We start from the raw sequence: 12,931 nt of genomic DNA on the forward strand, positions 1-12,931 counted from the left end.
TTAAAACCAAAGTAGAATTGCATCAGTTCTACCCTACCACGCTCACTAGTGCTGCTGGCAAAGTACCAAAAGCAGGAGTGGCACAGACAGTTTTTCTAGTCAAGGATCCTGGGCTTAGGTATGAAAGCGACTGGCAACACAGAAAAGCCTCTGATGATATATAAGGGTATGATTCTGTCACAGAGATCACAGATTCTGTGACTTTCCGGGACTTCTTCCACAGTGGCAGGGCTGGAGCAACTGTCAGCCCCAGGGCCACTGAAACAGCAGCCCCAGGGCTAAAGCAGCACCCGGGACTGGGTCAGCCTTCCTGGGGCTGGAGCAGCAGCAGTCAGCCCCTGCCACAGAGCAGCAGAGGGGCTACAGCAGCTGGTCAGCAGCCAGGCCCGACCTGCCTGAGCAGCAGTCTCCAGGGCCGCTGGAGCAGCAGTCAGCCCTGGGGCTGCCGGAGCAGCTGGCGAGCGGGCTGACCTTTGTAGCAGCAATCCCCTGGCCACTGGAGAAACAGCCCAGGGCTGAAGTAGCGGCTGGGGTTGGGTCAGCCCCCCTAGGGCTGCAGGAGCAGCAGCGGGCGTGGAGCAGCTGCCAGAGGTCAGCTTCCCAGCTGTGCTCAGCTGTTATTCTCCCCAAGGGTATTTTTAGTAAAAGTCAGGGACTGGTCATGGGCTTCCATAAATTTTTGGTTATTGCCCACAACCTGTCCCTGACTTTTACTAAAAATACCCGTGATGGATTCTTAACCTTAATGATAAATATGTATAGCACAGATTCTCCCAGACGACTTTTAACAAACAGTATTAAAGGGATGCGGTGGCCATGTGTAAGAAACCACAAATTTCTTGTTATCATGTGTCATATTTAGCCTTCCCTTCCCCCCTCTCCTTCCACCTCAATGAGTGCCATTACAGCCCAAGGTATAGCACATGTTAACTACTTGTGCAGTGATTTTTTTCCACTTTTTAATCCCCTCTTGTTCAAGGTACCAACCTCCAAGTACTGTTTGAACCCTGAGGCTTCAGGAGAGACAACTACCACTTCAAACAAACAAACCAACCAACTTACAGAACCAACTACATAAGCTAGCAGCAGGGGAAGCCTCTTATCCCAGAGTTGAAAGGATGGGTTGCTGGGGCAATATGCAGCCTAGCTCTTCTGCTTTCCCACCTCATGAGTCTCCTTGCCCATGTGATACCCACAGGACAGGGTGATGGGGGGAAGAGATAGCTCAGTGGTTTGAGCATTAGCCTGCTAAACCCATGGTTGTGAGCTCAATCCTTGAGGGGGCCATTTAGGGATCTGGGCCAAAAATTGGGGATTGGCTCTGCTTTGAGCAGGGGGTTGGACTAGATGACCTCCTGAGGTCCTTTCAACCCTGAAATTCTGTGGGTTGTTGGGGCCATGTGCTGGGTCCGGGAGTGTCATGAAGGGAACCCAAACTGGCTTTTTTCTCCAACCCTCTACATACAACATAGTACTGGTAAGTGTTAACAATTCTCAAAGAAAAGGTTGCAAGAATCCTTTATAATTCAAAATGTTGGGCAAACTTTATATCAGCTCCTCCTGTAAGTATTTGTTGAGCACAGACAGTGGGCTCAGTACTACATACAATGAAAAAGAAAGATGTAATCCCCGTCATCCAAAAAGTCTTACAATCTAAATCGAAACCTACATGCAAATTTAACAGCCCCAGTGAAGTACTGGGCTCCCTCACTTACACACCAAGTGACAAAACTGGGCTCTGCGTGATGTAGACCTTGCTAGGCTCGTGCAGGTTCTGATTCTGAGCTAAGCAGCATGTTGAGGAGTTTAGAACATTAGGATAATCTGGAATGCTGTTGCAAAGGTGATGAAGGGACTGAAGAGGTGAAGAGAGACTTAAAATACACCAGACCAATTAATTTGTCTGTGGATTGGACTTTTGAATTTTTTAGTCAAAGTCGAGCTAAGTACACTTTCTAAAGCTAGAGATGTCCCGGCATTTCTTTGCATGTGACCAGAAGTTACGTGTACCTTGAAAAAACTCTGTGACAATGGTCTTGATCTTGCCACTTTCTCCTTTGAGTACTCCTTTCTCACCATGTTTCGAATGGCATCCAAGGATTAAGAGAAATTTCCCAGAAGACTCTAAAGACTCCAAGCACTGGCAAATTAATCACAGATCCCCTGGATCTCTGCATCTGTGTCCTGGCTGTCAGGGATCCATGGCCCAAAAGAAATTAGCCACAGATCCAACTGTGGCAACTATTTTTGGAGAAGAGAGGGCTAAGAGGTCCAGGAGGTGGGGATTCACGTGTCCGTTTGAGTTAACACCTCTTGCCCTATTGTGTCTGAATTTAGCATGCTACCACGCTATGCACTGTGTGCAAAACCAGAGCCCATAATGCAAAATACAGCAGCATGAAAAATTCAAAATACAAGATACAGGAAACAGGTCTGCAAGTGTTTGCAAAATGAGTACTAAGCCTACTTGGCCCACCAGACGATGAAGACATGAAATGGCAGCTGTTGTATTTCCAACTCCCCTTTTTAAAGGAGTAATAAATAAATAGTGGGTAGAGACTAAGGATTTGTCACGTACAAGTTTACAGATTTGAAATCGAAATCACCCTTTAATAGTTTTGCATAATCTCTCCTTTAATTTTTCTAGTCTTCAATTCTCATTTCTGTCTCACTTCCATGGAAGGTGCAAGGTAAAGAAAACATAACATAAGAACATAGAAATGGCCATACTGGCTCAGACCAAAGGTCCATCTAGCCCAGTATCCAGTCTTCCGACAGTGGCCAATGCCAGGTGCCCCAGAGGGAATGAACAGAACAGGTAATCATCAAATGATCCATTCCTTGTCAGCAATTTCCAGCTTCTGGCAAACAGAGTCTAGGGACACAATCCTTTCCCGTCCTGGTAATAGCCATTGATGGACCTATCCTCCATGAATTTATCCAGTTCTTTTTTTAAACTTGTTACATTTTTGACCTTCGCAATATCCTCTGGCAAGGAATTCCACAGGTTGGCTATGCGTCGTGTGAAAAAATACTTCCTTTTGTTTGTTTTAAACCTGCTGCCTATTAATTTCATTTGGTGACCCTAGTTCTTGTGTAATGAGAAGGAGTAAATAACACTTCCTTATTTAATTTCTCCACACCAGTCATGTTGACTCTTCCCCAACAAATTATGTTCATCTAGGTGTCTGACAATTTTGTTCTTTACTATAGTTTCAATCAGGTTGCCTGGTACTGAAGACTGGCTTACCGGCCTGTAATTGCCAGGGTCACCTCCGGAGCCCTTTTTAAAAATTGGCATCACATTAGCTATCCTCCAGTCATCTGGTACAGAAGCTGATTTAAATGATAGGTTACAGACTAGAGTTAGTAGTTGTGTAATTTCACATTTGAATTCCTTCAGAACTCTTGGGTGAATACCATCTGGTCCTGGTGACTTATTACTGTTTAGTTTAGCAAGTTTGTTCCAAAAACCTCCTCTAATGACACCTCAATCTGGGACATTTCCTCAGATTTGTCACCTAAAAAGAATGGTTCAGGTTTGGGAATCTCCCTCACATTCTCAGCTGTGAAGACCGATGCAAAGAATTCATTTAGTTTCTCCGCAATGGCCTTATCATCCTTGTGTGCTCCTTTAGCATCTCTATCGTCCAGTGGCCCCACTGGTTGTTTAGCAGGCTTCCTGCTTCTGATGTACTTAAAAAAAATTTGCTATTACTTTTTGAGTCTTTGGCTAGCTGTTCTTCAAATTCTATTTTGGCCTTCCTAATTATATTTTTACACTTCATTTACCAGAGTTTATGTTTCTTTCTATTTTCCTCACTAGGATTTAACTTCCACTTTTTAAAGGATGCCTTTTTGCCTCACACTGCTTCTCTTACTTTGTTGTTTAGTTATGGGGGCTCTTTTTTGGTTCTCTTACTATGTTTTTTAATTTGGGTTATATATTTATGTTGAACAGCCTCTATTGTGGTGTCTTTAAAAAGTTTCCATGCAGCTTGCAGAGATTTTATTTTTGGTGCTGTACCTTTTAATTTCTGTTTAACTAACCTCCTCATTTTTGTGTAGTTTCCCTTTCTGAAATTAAATGCTACAGTGTTGAGCCACTGTGGTGTTTTTCCCTGCCGGGACTAGCTGCTCCAAGAAGCAGTCATTTAAGGTGTAAAGAAACTTTATCTCTGCATCCTGTCCTGAGGTCAATATAATTGAAATCCCCCATTATTACTGAGTTTTTAATTTTAATAGCCTCTCTAATCTCCCTGAGCATTTCACCGCCACTTTCACCATCCTGGTCAGGTGGTCTGTAATATATCCCGACTGCTATATTCTTATTATTCGAGCATGAAATTACTATCCATAGAGATTCTATGATACAGTTTGGTTCACTTAAGATTTTTACTTCATTTGATTCTATGCTTTCTTTCACATATAGTGCCACTCCCCCACCAGCACAACCTGTTCTGTCCTTCAGATATATTTTGTACCTTGGTATTACTGTGTCCCATTGATTATCCTCATTCCACCAAGTTTCTGTGATGCCGGTTATATCAATATCCTCATTTAATACGAGGCACTCTACTTCACCCATCTTATTATTTAGACTTCTAGCATTGGTATATAAGCACTTTAAAAACCTCTCACTTTTTAGCTGTCTCCCATTACATGATGTAACTGAATGAGACTTTTTTTCATTTGACTGTTTCTCATCAGATCCTACCTGTATTTTATCATCTTCTCTTCTCTTTACTAGCATGTAGAGAATCTCCATTAGTAGATCCTCCCCTAAGGGATGTCTCTGTCCGAACCACATGCTCCTCCGCACCTGTCGGCTTTCCCCCCGCCCTTAGTTTAAAAACTGCTCTACGACCTTTTTAATTTTAAGTGCCAACAATCTGGTTCCATTTTGGTTTACGTGGAGCCCATCCTTCCTGTATAGGCTCCCCCTTTCCCAAAAGTTTCCCCAGTTCCTAATAAATCTAAAACCCTCTTCCCTACACTATCATCTCATCCACACATTGAGACCCTGCAGTTCTGCCTTTCTAACTGGCCCTGCACATGGAACTGGAAGCATTTCAGAGAATGCTACCATGGAGGTCCTGGACTTCAATCTCTTATTTGGCCTTCAGGACTTTTCTCTTATCCTTCCCTATGTCAATGGTACCTAAATGTACCACAACCACTGGCTCCTCCCCAGCACTACACATAAGTCTATCTAGATGTCTCAAGAGATCCACAACCTTTGCACCAGGCAGGCAAGTCACGATGCAGTTCTCCCGGTCATCGCAAACTCAGCTATCTATGTTTCTAATGATCGAATCGTCCATTACTAATACCTGTCTCTTCCTAATAACTGGAGTTCCCTCCCCCGGAGAGGTATCCTCAGTGCAAGAGGATACCACAACATCCCAACTATGGAATCGTTTCCCTCTGCTCCAGTTGGATGTTCTCTTTCCCTGAGACTTTCAATATCCTCAACAGCACAGAGGCTGTCATACCGAGGGTGGGACCGTTCTACTGTGTCCCGGAAAGTCTCATCTATGTACCTCTCTGCCTCCCTTAGTTCCTCCAGTTCCGCCACCCTGGCCTCCAAAGCCCGTACACGGTCTCTGAGTGCCAGGAGCTCCTTGCACTGAATGCACACATAGGCCACTTGCCCATAGGGTAGGTAATCATACATGCTGCATTGGGTGCAATAAACTGGGTAGCCCCCACTCTGTTGCTGGACTTCTGCCTTCATTCTCTTTTTATTCCTGAAGCTCGTTCCTTTGTCGTTGTTTTGTTTTTAACGGGGGGTGTTTTTTGGCTTAAGTTTAAAGAAGTTTAAAAAATGTTAAGTGTACCTAGCCCCCTCTCACGCTCCCCCTGTAAACTCCTTTGCAAAACTCCCCTATTAGTCACTTCTGTTTGCTAGCTCTTCTGGTCACTTAGGAGCAGGCTTTTTGAAGCCCTGGTCTTCCAGAGTAGCCTTCAAACCTTCCAAGCCTTCCTGAGTAGCCCTGGTCTTCCTGAGTAACCATATCCATGTTAAATAAAAATGTAATATGGATATGGGTTAAGCCTTTTTATTTTCATCTTCGGATGCAAATCCTTAACCCTATGTTTATGGGTTATTTTTGTAACAGAAATTAATATCCCTTATATTCTAGCTAGGGATTGCTTACATTATTTATAAAGTGCTGTTATCAATGTCACCTGAAATTAACACTTTCAAATACTATTAGGTGCACAGCCTATAAAAAAAGAGAAGGTGCAATAATTACTGTCTGTTTGGTAAAAATTCATAAAATTTGTTCTTTGAGGCAGTCTACAGGTAATGGAGAACACAGTGATACAGACAAGAAAAGCCATGACAAACTGCAAGTGTGATGTGTATCTCAAAGGTAAGTGCAGGAATCTAAAATTTGGGACAATTAATTTCAGGCACGTCTTGTTCTTCATGAGCATCATGACTGTACATTATCTTTTCCGATAAAATTGCAAATGAAATCTTTAACTACTTATTTATTTAGGAAGTTTTAATAGGTTTACAAATCCTTACCATGTAAATATTGGATATAAAACAATAATCATGACAATAGTGAACCTTTGTTTAGAGAAACACATATATAAACTGTATGGTATTAAGAGTTGGAGAAATTGTGGCAAGAGAGGTTTCAAGGATATGTCCAGTGATTAGAAAGTATTGGAGTGCAATCTTTTTTTTTTTTCTTTTCGTGCTTCAAAATTTTCCTTATGAAAGAAACAAAGATACTGCCAATTAATAACCTAAGTCCTGACAATATGTTAAAAGGGTAGTGTTAAGAGTTATATACTTACCACCACTGCCTTCCGTCGTCTTTGTGGTTTTTTTATGCTTATATGAATATAACTGCAGAAGGGGGAGAAAAAGGAAAATTAGACAAAATATATTCATCTGTTTCAATAGAGTAGTAATTTCATAAAACATTTAACCGAGTTGTGACACCCTTAATTAGTGACAAAATATTGCAGGTTTTAGTCAGTTTTGGTATATTTTATAAATTGGGAGGATGGGCATGTGGTTTAGGCACTGGACTGGGATTCAGTATATTTAAATTTATTCCATGGCTCTCCAACAGACTTGTTGCAAGTCATTTAACCTCTGGACCTTCGCTCCCCATCTGTAAAGAGGAAATAATACTCCTGTCTTTTCAGACTTTGTCTGTCTTGTCCATTTATTTTAGATTGTAAATTCTAAGGGGCAGGGACTGTGTGTGTACACAGTGCACAGCACAATGGAGCTTCAATCTCATTTGGGGTCTCTGGATGCTTTTTATTTTTTAAGATGCTGATATTGTAAGTTCAAAAGAACATTGCTGAGTTATTGAGTATCCTGCAAAGATCCTCTCCATGATCTTGAGTTGGAGTTGAGAATGCACAACACCTCTCCAGAAGATTCTTCAGCAGCTTGTATGATTGGGTCCTAAATTTGAACTACTCTATTTTAAAACTGTTATAAAATCCCATATGGATTCCAAATATGATGTTCTTTATTTGTTTTGTGGTATTCTGTTTTGATTTGTTTTGTGTTATTACATCATCTTCTCCAATGCCAAGTTCTGTTCAAAAAGCAGCTGTTATTTGGAATAAACAAAAATGTTTATGGGCCCACTAATGGCACTATAACAGCAGTTATCTTACACGCTTTCCAGAAGTGGGTCAACATCAGATCTTTGGACTTGATAAGAAACTATATAAATTGATTTCCGTTAAAAACTACTATGTGAATTTCAGTTTCACATTCAAAATGCAGGGAAAAAATAATCAGTAGTGCTCAGTTATGTCCCTTTCAGTTACTTGCTGTTGGAACAACAAACAATAACGAAATTTTGTTCATTCACAAATACCCAGGCAAACATGGGTATTCATACAAACTGTACCTATTCTCTGTGAGTTTCTGCAAACAAAAACATGCTCACAGATGTTTTTTAAAAAGCACAATCAAGGCCATAAACACAGTCTGATCAAACAGTAATTCAGAATTCAAATAAATGTTCTTGAGCACTTGTTCTACAGCATTTAACCAGCCCAAATCTACTCAGGAATAATTTCCAGTTTCCCCAACCAGCAGCAGCAACCACAGCTGGTGCATGAAATTTGTGCTGCCTACAGTTTTTCAGTGAAGCTGACTGGAATCTTGTTAATTTCACTCTGTTCTTCCTTTGCAAAATTAGGAGACACATCAGAGGCAGTGGAGTTGTTTGAACATCTGGAATCACAACTCCATCATTTCCATTCAAGCTCAATATAGAGCATAACATTTTAGAAGCTATAGTGTCTGCAAGATGGCCCTTCCTATTGTAATTTACCAGCTGCTGTCAGTACCACTGCCCTCATTGGGGTAGACTCCAAACTTTGTCCTTATACTAATACTGGAGATTCTCTTTAAACCGAATTGACCTTTAACCCATTAACTCATGTTAAACCTACAAATTGCCTTGTCTTCACTAGGATTTTACCACTTATTAAAAAACACACCTTTGTTCCTGGTGAAGAGAAGGCCTAAGTGTTGGTACCACCTGCTTTGAAACTGTCTTCGCTAGATGGGACACTTTACAGGTGGGTACAGAAATGGGTAATTATATGAATTAATCATAACAAGTTCACATTTTAAAAAGGCAAATTACTTTTCACTATTTATACTTTATTTGCTTTTTGCATTTTTATCAGCTTGGACAAGTAAAACTCAGTGTTGCCAGTTTCACATTTATTCATAGATACTAAGGTCAGAAGGGACCATTATGATCATCTAGTCTGACCTCCTGCACAACGCAGGCCACAGAATTTCACCCACCCACCCTTGTGAAAAACCTCTCACCTATGTCTGAGCTACTGAAGTCCTCAAATCGTGGTTTAAAGACTTCAAGGAGCAGAGAATCCTCCAGCAAGTGACCCGTGCCCCATGCTACAGAGGAAGGCAAAAAACCTCCAGGGCGTCTTCCAATCTGCCCTGGAGGAAAATTCCTTCCCGACCCCAAATATGGCGATCAGCTAAACCCTGAGCATATGGGCAAGATTCACCAGCCAGATACCACAGTCAGTTTCAGGTTCTCAGTGCAGCCACATTTTTATTGCAAACCCTGCAGAGAAATGTAGAGTTGTTTAAAGCCAACTATTTCCATTAGCTATTTTTTTTTCCCCATTTTAACTTTTGGAAACACTTCTATTGGCTTTGGTTTGTCAATGTAGTCCAGTGGGTATGGAGGGCAGTGGTGTCGGACTCAGGAAAACAGTATTCCATTCCTCTCTTGGCCACAGATTTACTGTGTAATCGTAGGTAACTCAAGTCTTTGTGCAATGTTTCAGGCCCTTTCGCCCTTTGTTAGTTTTGTCTAATTAGTTTTGTCAGCTCTTTGGGGCAGGGACTGTCTCCTATTATGTATTTGTACAGCACCTAACGCAATGGACCCCTGATCTCTATTAGGGTTTCTTGGAACTATGGTAATAATAAAAGATTTGTACAAAATTTAAATGTTGAGCCAGTTTTTCATACTTACTCCAGTTTTTTAAACTTTTCCCGCCCGGCGGCCACGTATTTGCCGCCCTGCTTTAGGTCGGACAGGTTGCGGAGGCGGTGCCCTTCCTGGGGGGTGTACAGGGTCCTCACGCCAAAGGGCACCTCCACCCCTTCGTTCAGCAGGGCGATCAGCGCCTCGAAAGTCTTCACGTAGCGATGGTTGATCACGAACTTCCTGCCCGAAAAGAAGGGGTCCCCGTTGCGGTACACCAGCAGCGTGCTGGCTGGGGTCACCCCTGTCAGGCTGTAGCTGGCCCGGGGGCGAGGCGATGGCACCATGGCCCCGGGGAAGGTGGGCTGGGAGGGGCAGGTGAGGCTAACACACACCATAACCCCCCCGCCCCCAGCCAGGGCACGGGTGGGGGGCTATTCACAGCCGCTGTCCGGCCTCCTGAGCTGTACCAGGCACCAGCTGGGGCTGCTCCCCAGGCCTCCTAATTCATAGCGTCCCCAGGCGGCCCTGCCCGGCCCCCACCCCCGGATCGCAGCAGCTGTCCCGAGCCGGCCCCTCTCCCCTCCCGGCACGGGGCTGACGTGACCCGCGGGGATTGTGATCCCCATCCCCGCAGGCAGGGGGCAAGCCGGGCCCTGGGGCACAGACTGGTCTCCCCGGCAACCTGCCGAGCGGGGGCCCGCCACCGGCCCGCCATCAGGACAGCGCGGCCGCGGGAGTCGGGACGAAAAACCCGGCCTCGTCTCGCCCAGTCTCTCCTTCCTCCGGGGCCACCTGCCCGCGACAGCCGCACCTCTCCTGCGGGCACTCAGATCCCTCCGCGCGGAGTCTGCCCCGCGCCGGATCCCCTTCCGTCCTCCTCCACCTCACCCCCTTCTCCCACCCCATCAGATCCCCTTCCTTCCTCCCTCCCTCCCTCAGTCACCTCTGCCCGGCCCCCATCAGATCCCTTTCCTTCCTGCCCCCTTAACGCCCTTCTCCCACCCCATCAGATCCCCTTCCTCTTTCCCCCAGTCACCTCTCCCCGGCCCCCATCAGATCCCCTTCCTTCCTGCCCCCTTAACGCCCTTCTCCCACCCCATCAGATCCCCTTCCTTCCTCCCTTCCCCAGTCACCTCTCCCCGGCCCCCATCAGGTCCCCTTCCTTCCTGCCCCTTTAACCCCCTTCTCCCACCCCATCAGATCCCCTTCCTTCCTCCCTCCCTCCCCCAGTCACCTCTCCCCGGCCCCCATCAGATCCCCTTCCTTCCTGCCCTCTTAACCCCCTTCTCCCACCCCACTCAGATCCCCTTCCTTCCTCCCTCCCCCAGTCACCTCTCCCCGGCCCCCATCAGATCCCCTTCCTCCCTCCCCCAGTCACCTCTCCCCGGCCCCCATCAGATCCCCTTCCTTCCTCCCTCCCTCCCCCAGTCACTTCTCCCCAGCCCCCATCAGATCCCCTTCCTTCCTGCCCCCTTAACCTCCTTCTCGCACCCCACTCAGATCCCCTTCCTTCCTCCCCCAGGCACCTCTCCCCAGCCCCCATCAAATCTCCTTCCTTCCTGTCCCCTTACCCCCCTTCTCCCACCCCATCAGATCCCTTTCCTTCCTCCCTCAGTCACCTCTCCCGGCCCCCATCAGATCCCCTTCCTTCCTGTCCCCTTACCCCCCTTCTCCCACCCCATCAGATCCCCTTCCTTCCTGCCCCCTTAGCCCCCTTCTCCCACCCCATCAGATCCCCTTCCTTCCTCCCCCAGTCACCTCTCCCTGGCCCCCATCTGATCCCCTTCCTTCCTGCCCCCTTAACCCCCTTCTCCCACCCCACTCAGATCCCCTTCCTTCCTTCCTCCCCACCCACCATCACTCCACCCCCTTCTCCCACCCCACTCAGATCCCCTTCCTTCCTTCCTCCCCACCCACCATCACTCCACCCCCTTCTCCCACCCCACTCAGATCTCCTTCCTCCCTCCCCAGCCCCAGTCACTTCACCCCATCTCCCACCCACCATCGGATCCCCTTCCTTCCTCCCCACCCGCCATCACTCCACCCCTTTCTCCCACTCCCATCAGATCCCCTTCCTTCCCCCCAATCCCCAGTCACTTCACCCCTTCTCCCACCCCCATCAGATCCCCTTCTTTCTCGCCACCCGCCATCACTTCACCCCCTTCTCCCACCCCCATCAGTTCCCCTTCCTTCCTCTTGACCCGCAACCACTTCACCCCCTTTGCAGAAATCCCCTCAGTCTCTCCTCCTTTCTCCCTAGCACAAAATTTCCTCAAACTCTCTTCCTTGCCTTCCTCCTACTTACTATTTTCCCATCATGTCACCTTAAATTCAGGTCTGTCATTGCTCCCTCCCCCTACGTTGTAGCCCTTCCAAAAGCCCAGAGAACTCCCTTTGGCACAAACAAGCTAGTGGAATTTTTGTCAGAGAAAACACCCCAGTCTAGTTAAAGAGGAGAAACCGGTAGAAGACTCATTTTAAAGTCATTGGTTCCACATTAGAGTAAGGTGGCACAGGACTGCTTGACACATTCTGGCAGCTGTCCCCAGGGAGGGAAAAAAGCAATTTTAAAAAAATAGTGCAATCACTTCTGTGGTTCTCCAACTGCAAAAGCTTGATTGCTATTGCTTTAAATAGATCATTTCAGTTTGTGAGTGATTATTTGTTACCAGTTTTAGAATTATTTTCAGGCTCCTTGGGGACTTTGTCATGCTTCTCTTGTGAGAGATTTATTGGTGGGAAATTCTCATGCTGTGACACGGTGAAGGAGGGAACTTTCAGAATATTTGTAGACAGAAATTTGAAATGTGGTATTGAAAAAAAATCTCATAATTATGGGGCAGATTTTAAAAACGTCAAAATTTATTGAGTGTTAAGGAGTCTCTCCTTCCAAATGAGATTAATACTTAGCCAAAATATGTATGATTTTTTACTTCTCATTTCCTGCACATCTCAGTTTTCTTTCCCTATGAGATTGCTTGTTTTGGTTATCTGAGTTCTTTTAACCCATTTCTTCACCTTCTGTTAAAAAAAGGGGGGGGGGCTCAGTTTCTCATAGCACAGAAAAGGATGCTCAGATATTGAAAGTTCTTGTGTGGGAGTGGTCTACTAAAACAAAAGCTAGAACTGGTAACCTGTATGTCATGTTGCTATATAGAAAACAAGACAACAAGGAGGAGTCAATCTTACAATAACTGAAGAAGGGGAGAAGAGGGGCCAAAAAGCTAACTGGCTTCAAGACAGAGCTTGATTTACATTTATGGAGGGGATGGTATGATGAGACTGCCTACAATGGCATGTAGCTGATCTGTGACGGCTAGCAGCAAATATCTCCAAAGGCTGGTGATAGGACACTAGATGGGGAAGACTCTGAGTTACTACAGCAAATTCTTTTCCAGGTGTCAGGCTGCAGGGTCTTGCCAACATGCTCAGGAGTCTAACTGATCGCCATAGTTGGGGTC

At 45.5% G+C, this 12,931-nt stretch overlaps 1 protein-coding gene across 1 annotated transcript in view; it reads right to left on the bottom strand.

Annotated features, from left to right (window-relative positions):
• DCDC2C (doublecortin domain containing 2C) overlaps positions 1-9,814 on the bottom strand; it is a 116,600-nt gene extending 106,786 nt beyond the window's left edge. Inside the window, exons 1-2 of the mRNA XM_074947702.1 lie at positions 9,516-9,814; positions 6,817-6,868 (exon numbers count right to left, since the gene is read on the bottom strand). Coding sequence (XP_074803803.1) covers positions 6,817-6,868; positions 9,516-9,814 — 351 coding nt within the window. The remainder of the gene's footprint in view (positions 1-6,816; positions 6,869-9,515) is intronic.
• Positions 9,815-12,931: the final 3,117 nt, after the last annotated feature.

The sequence above is a fragment of the Natator depressus genome, chromosome 3 (assembly GCF_965152275.1).
Source record: "Natator depressus isolate rNatDep1 chromosome 3, rNatDep2.hap1, whole genome shotgun sequence".
Taxonomy (NCBI): domain Eukaryota; kingdom Metazoa; phylum Chordata; order Testudines; family Cheloniidae; genus Natator; species Natator depressus.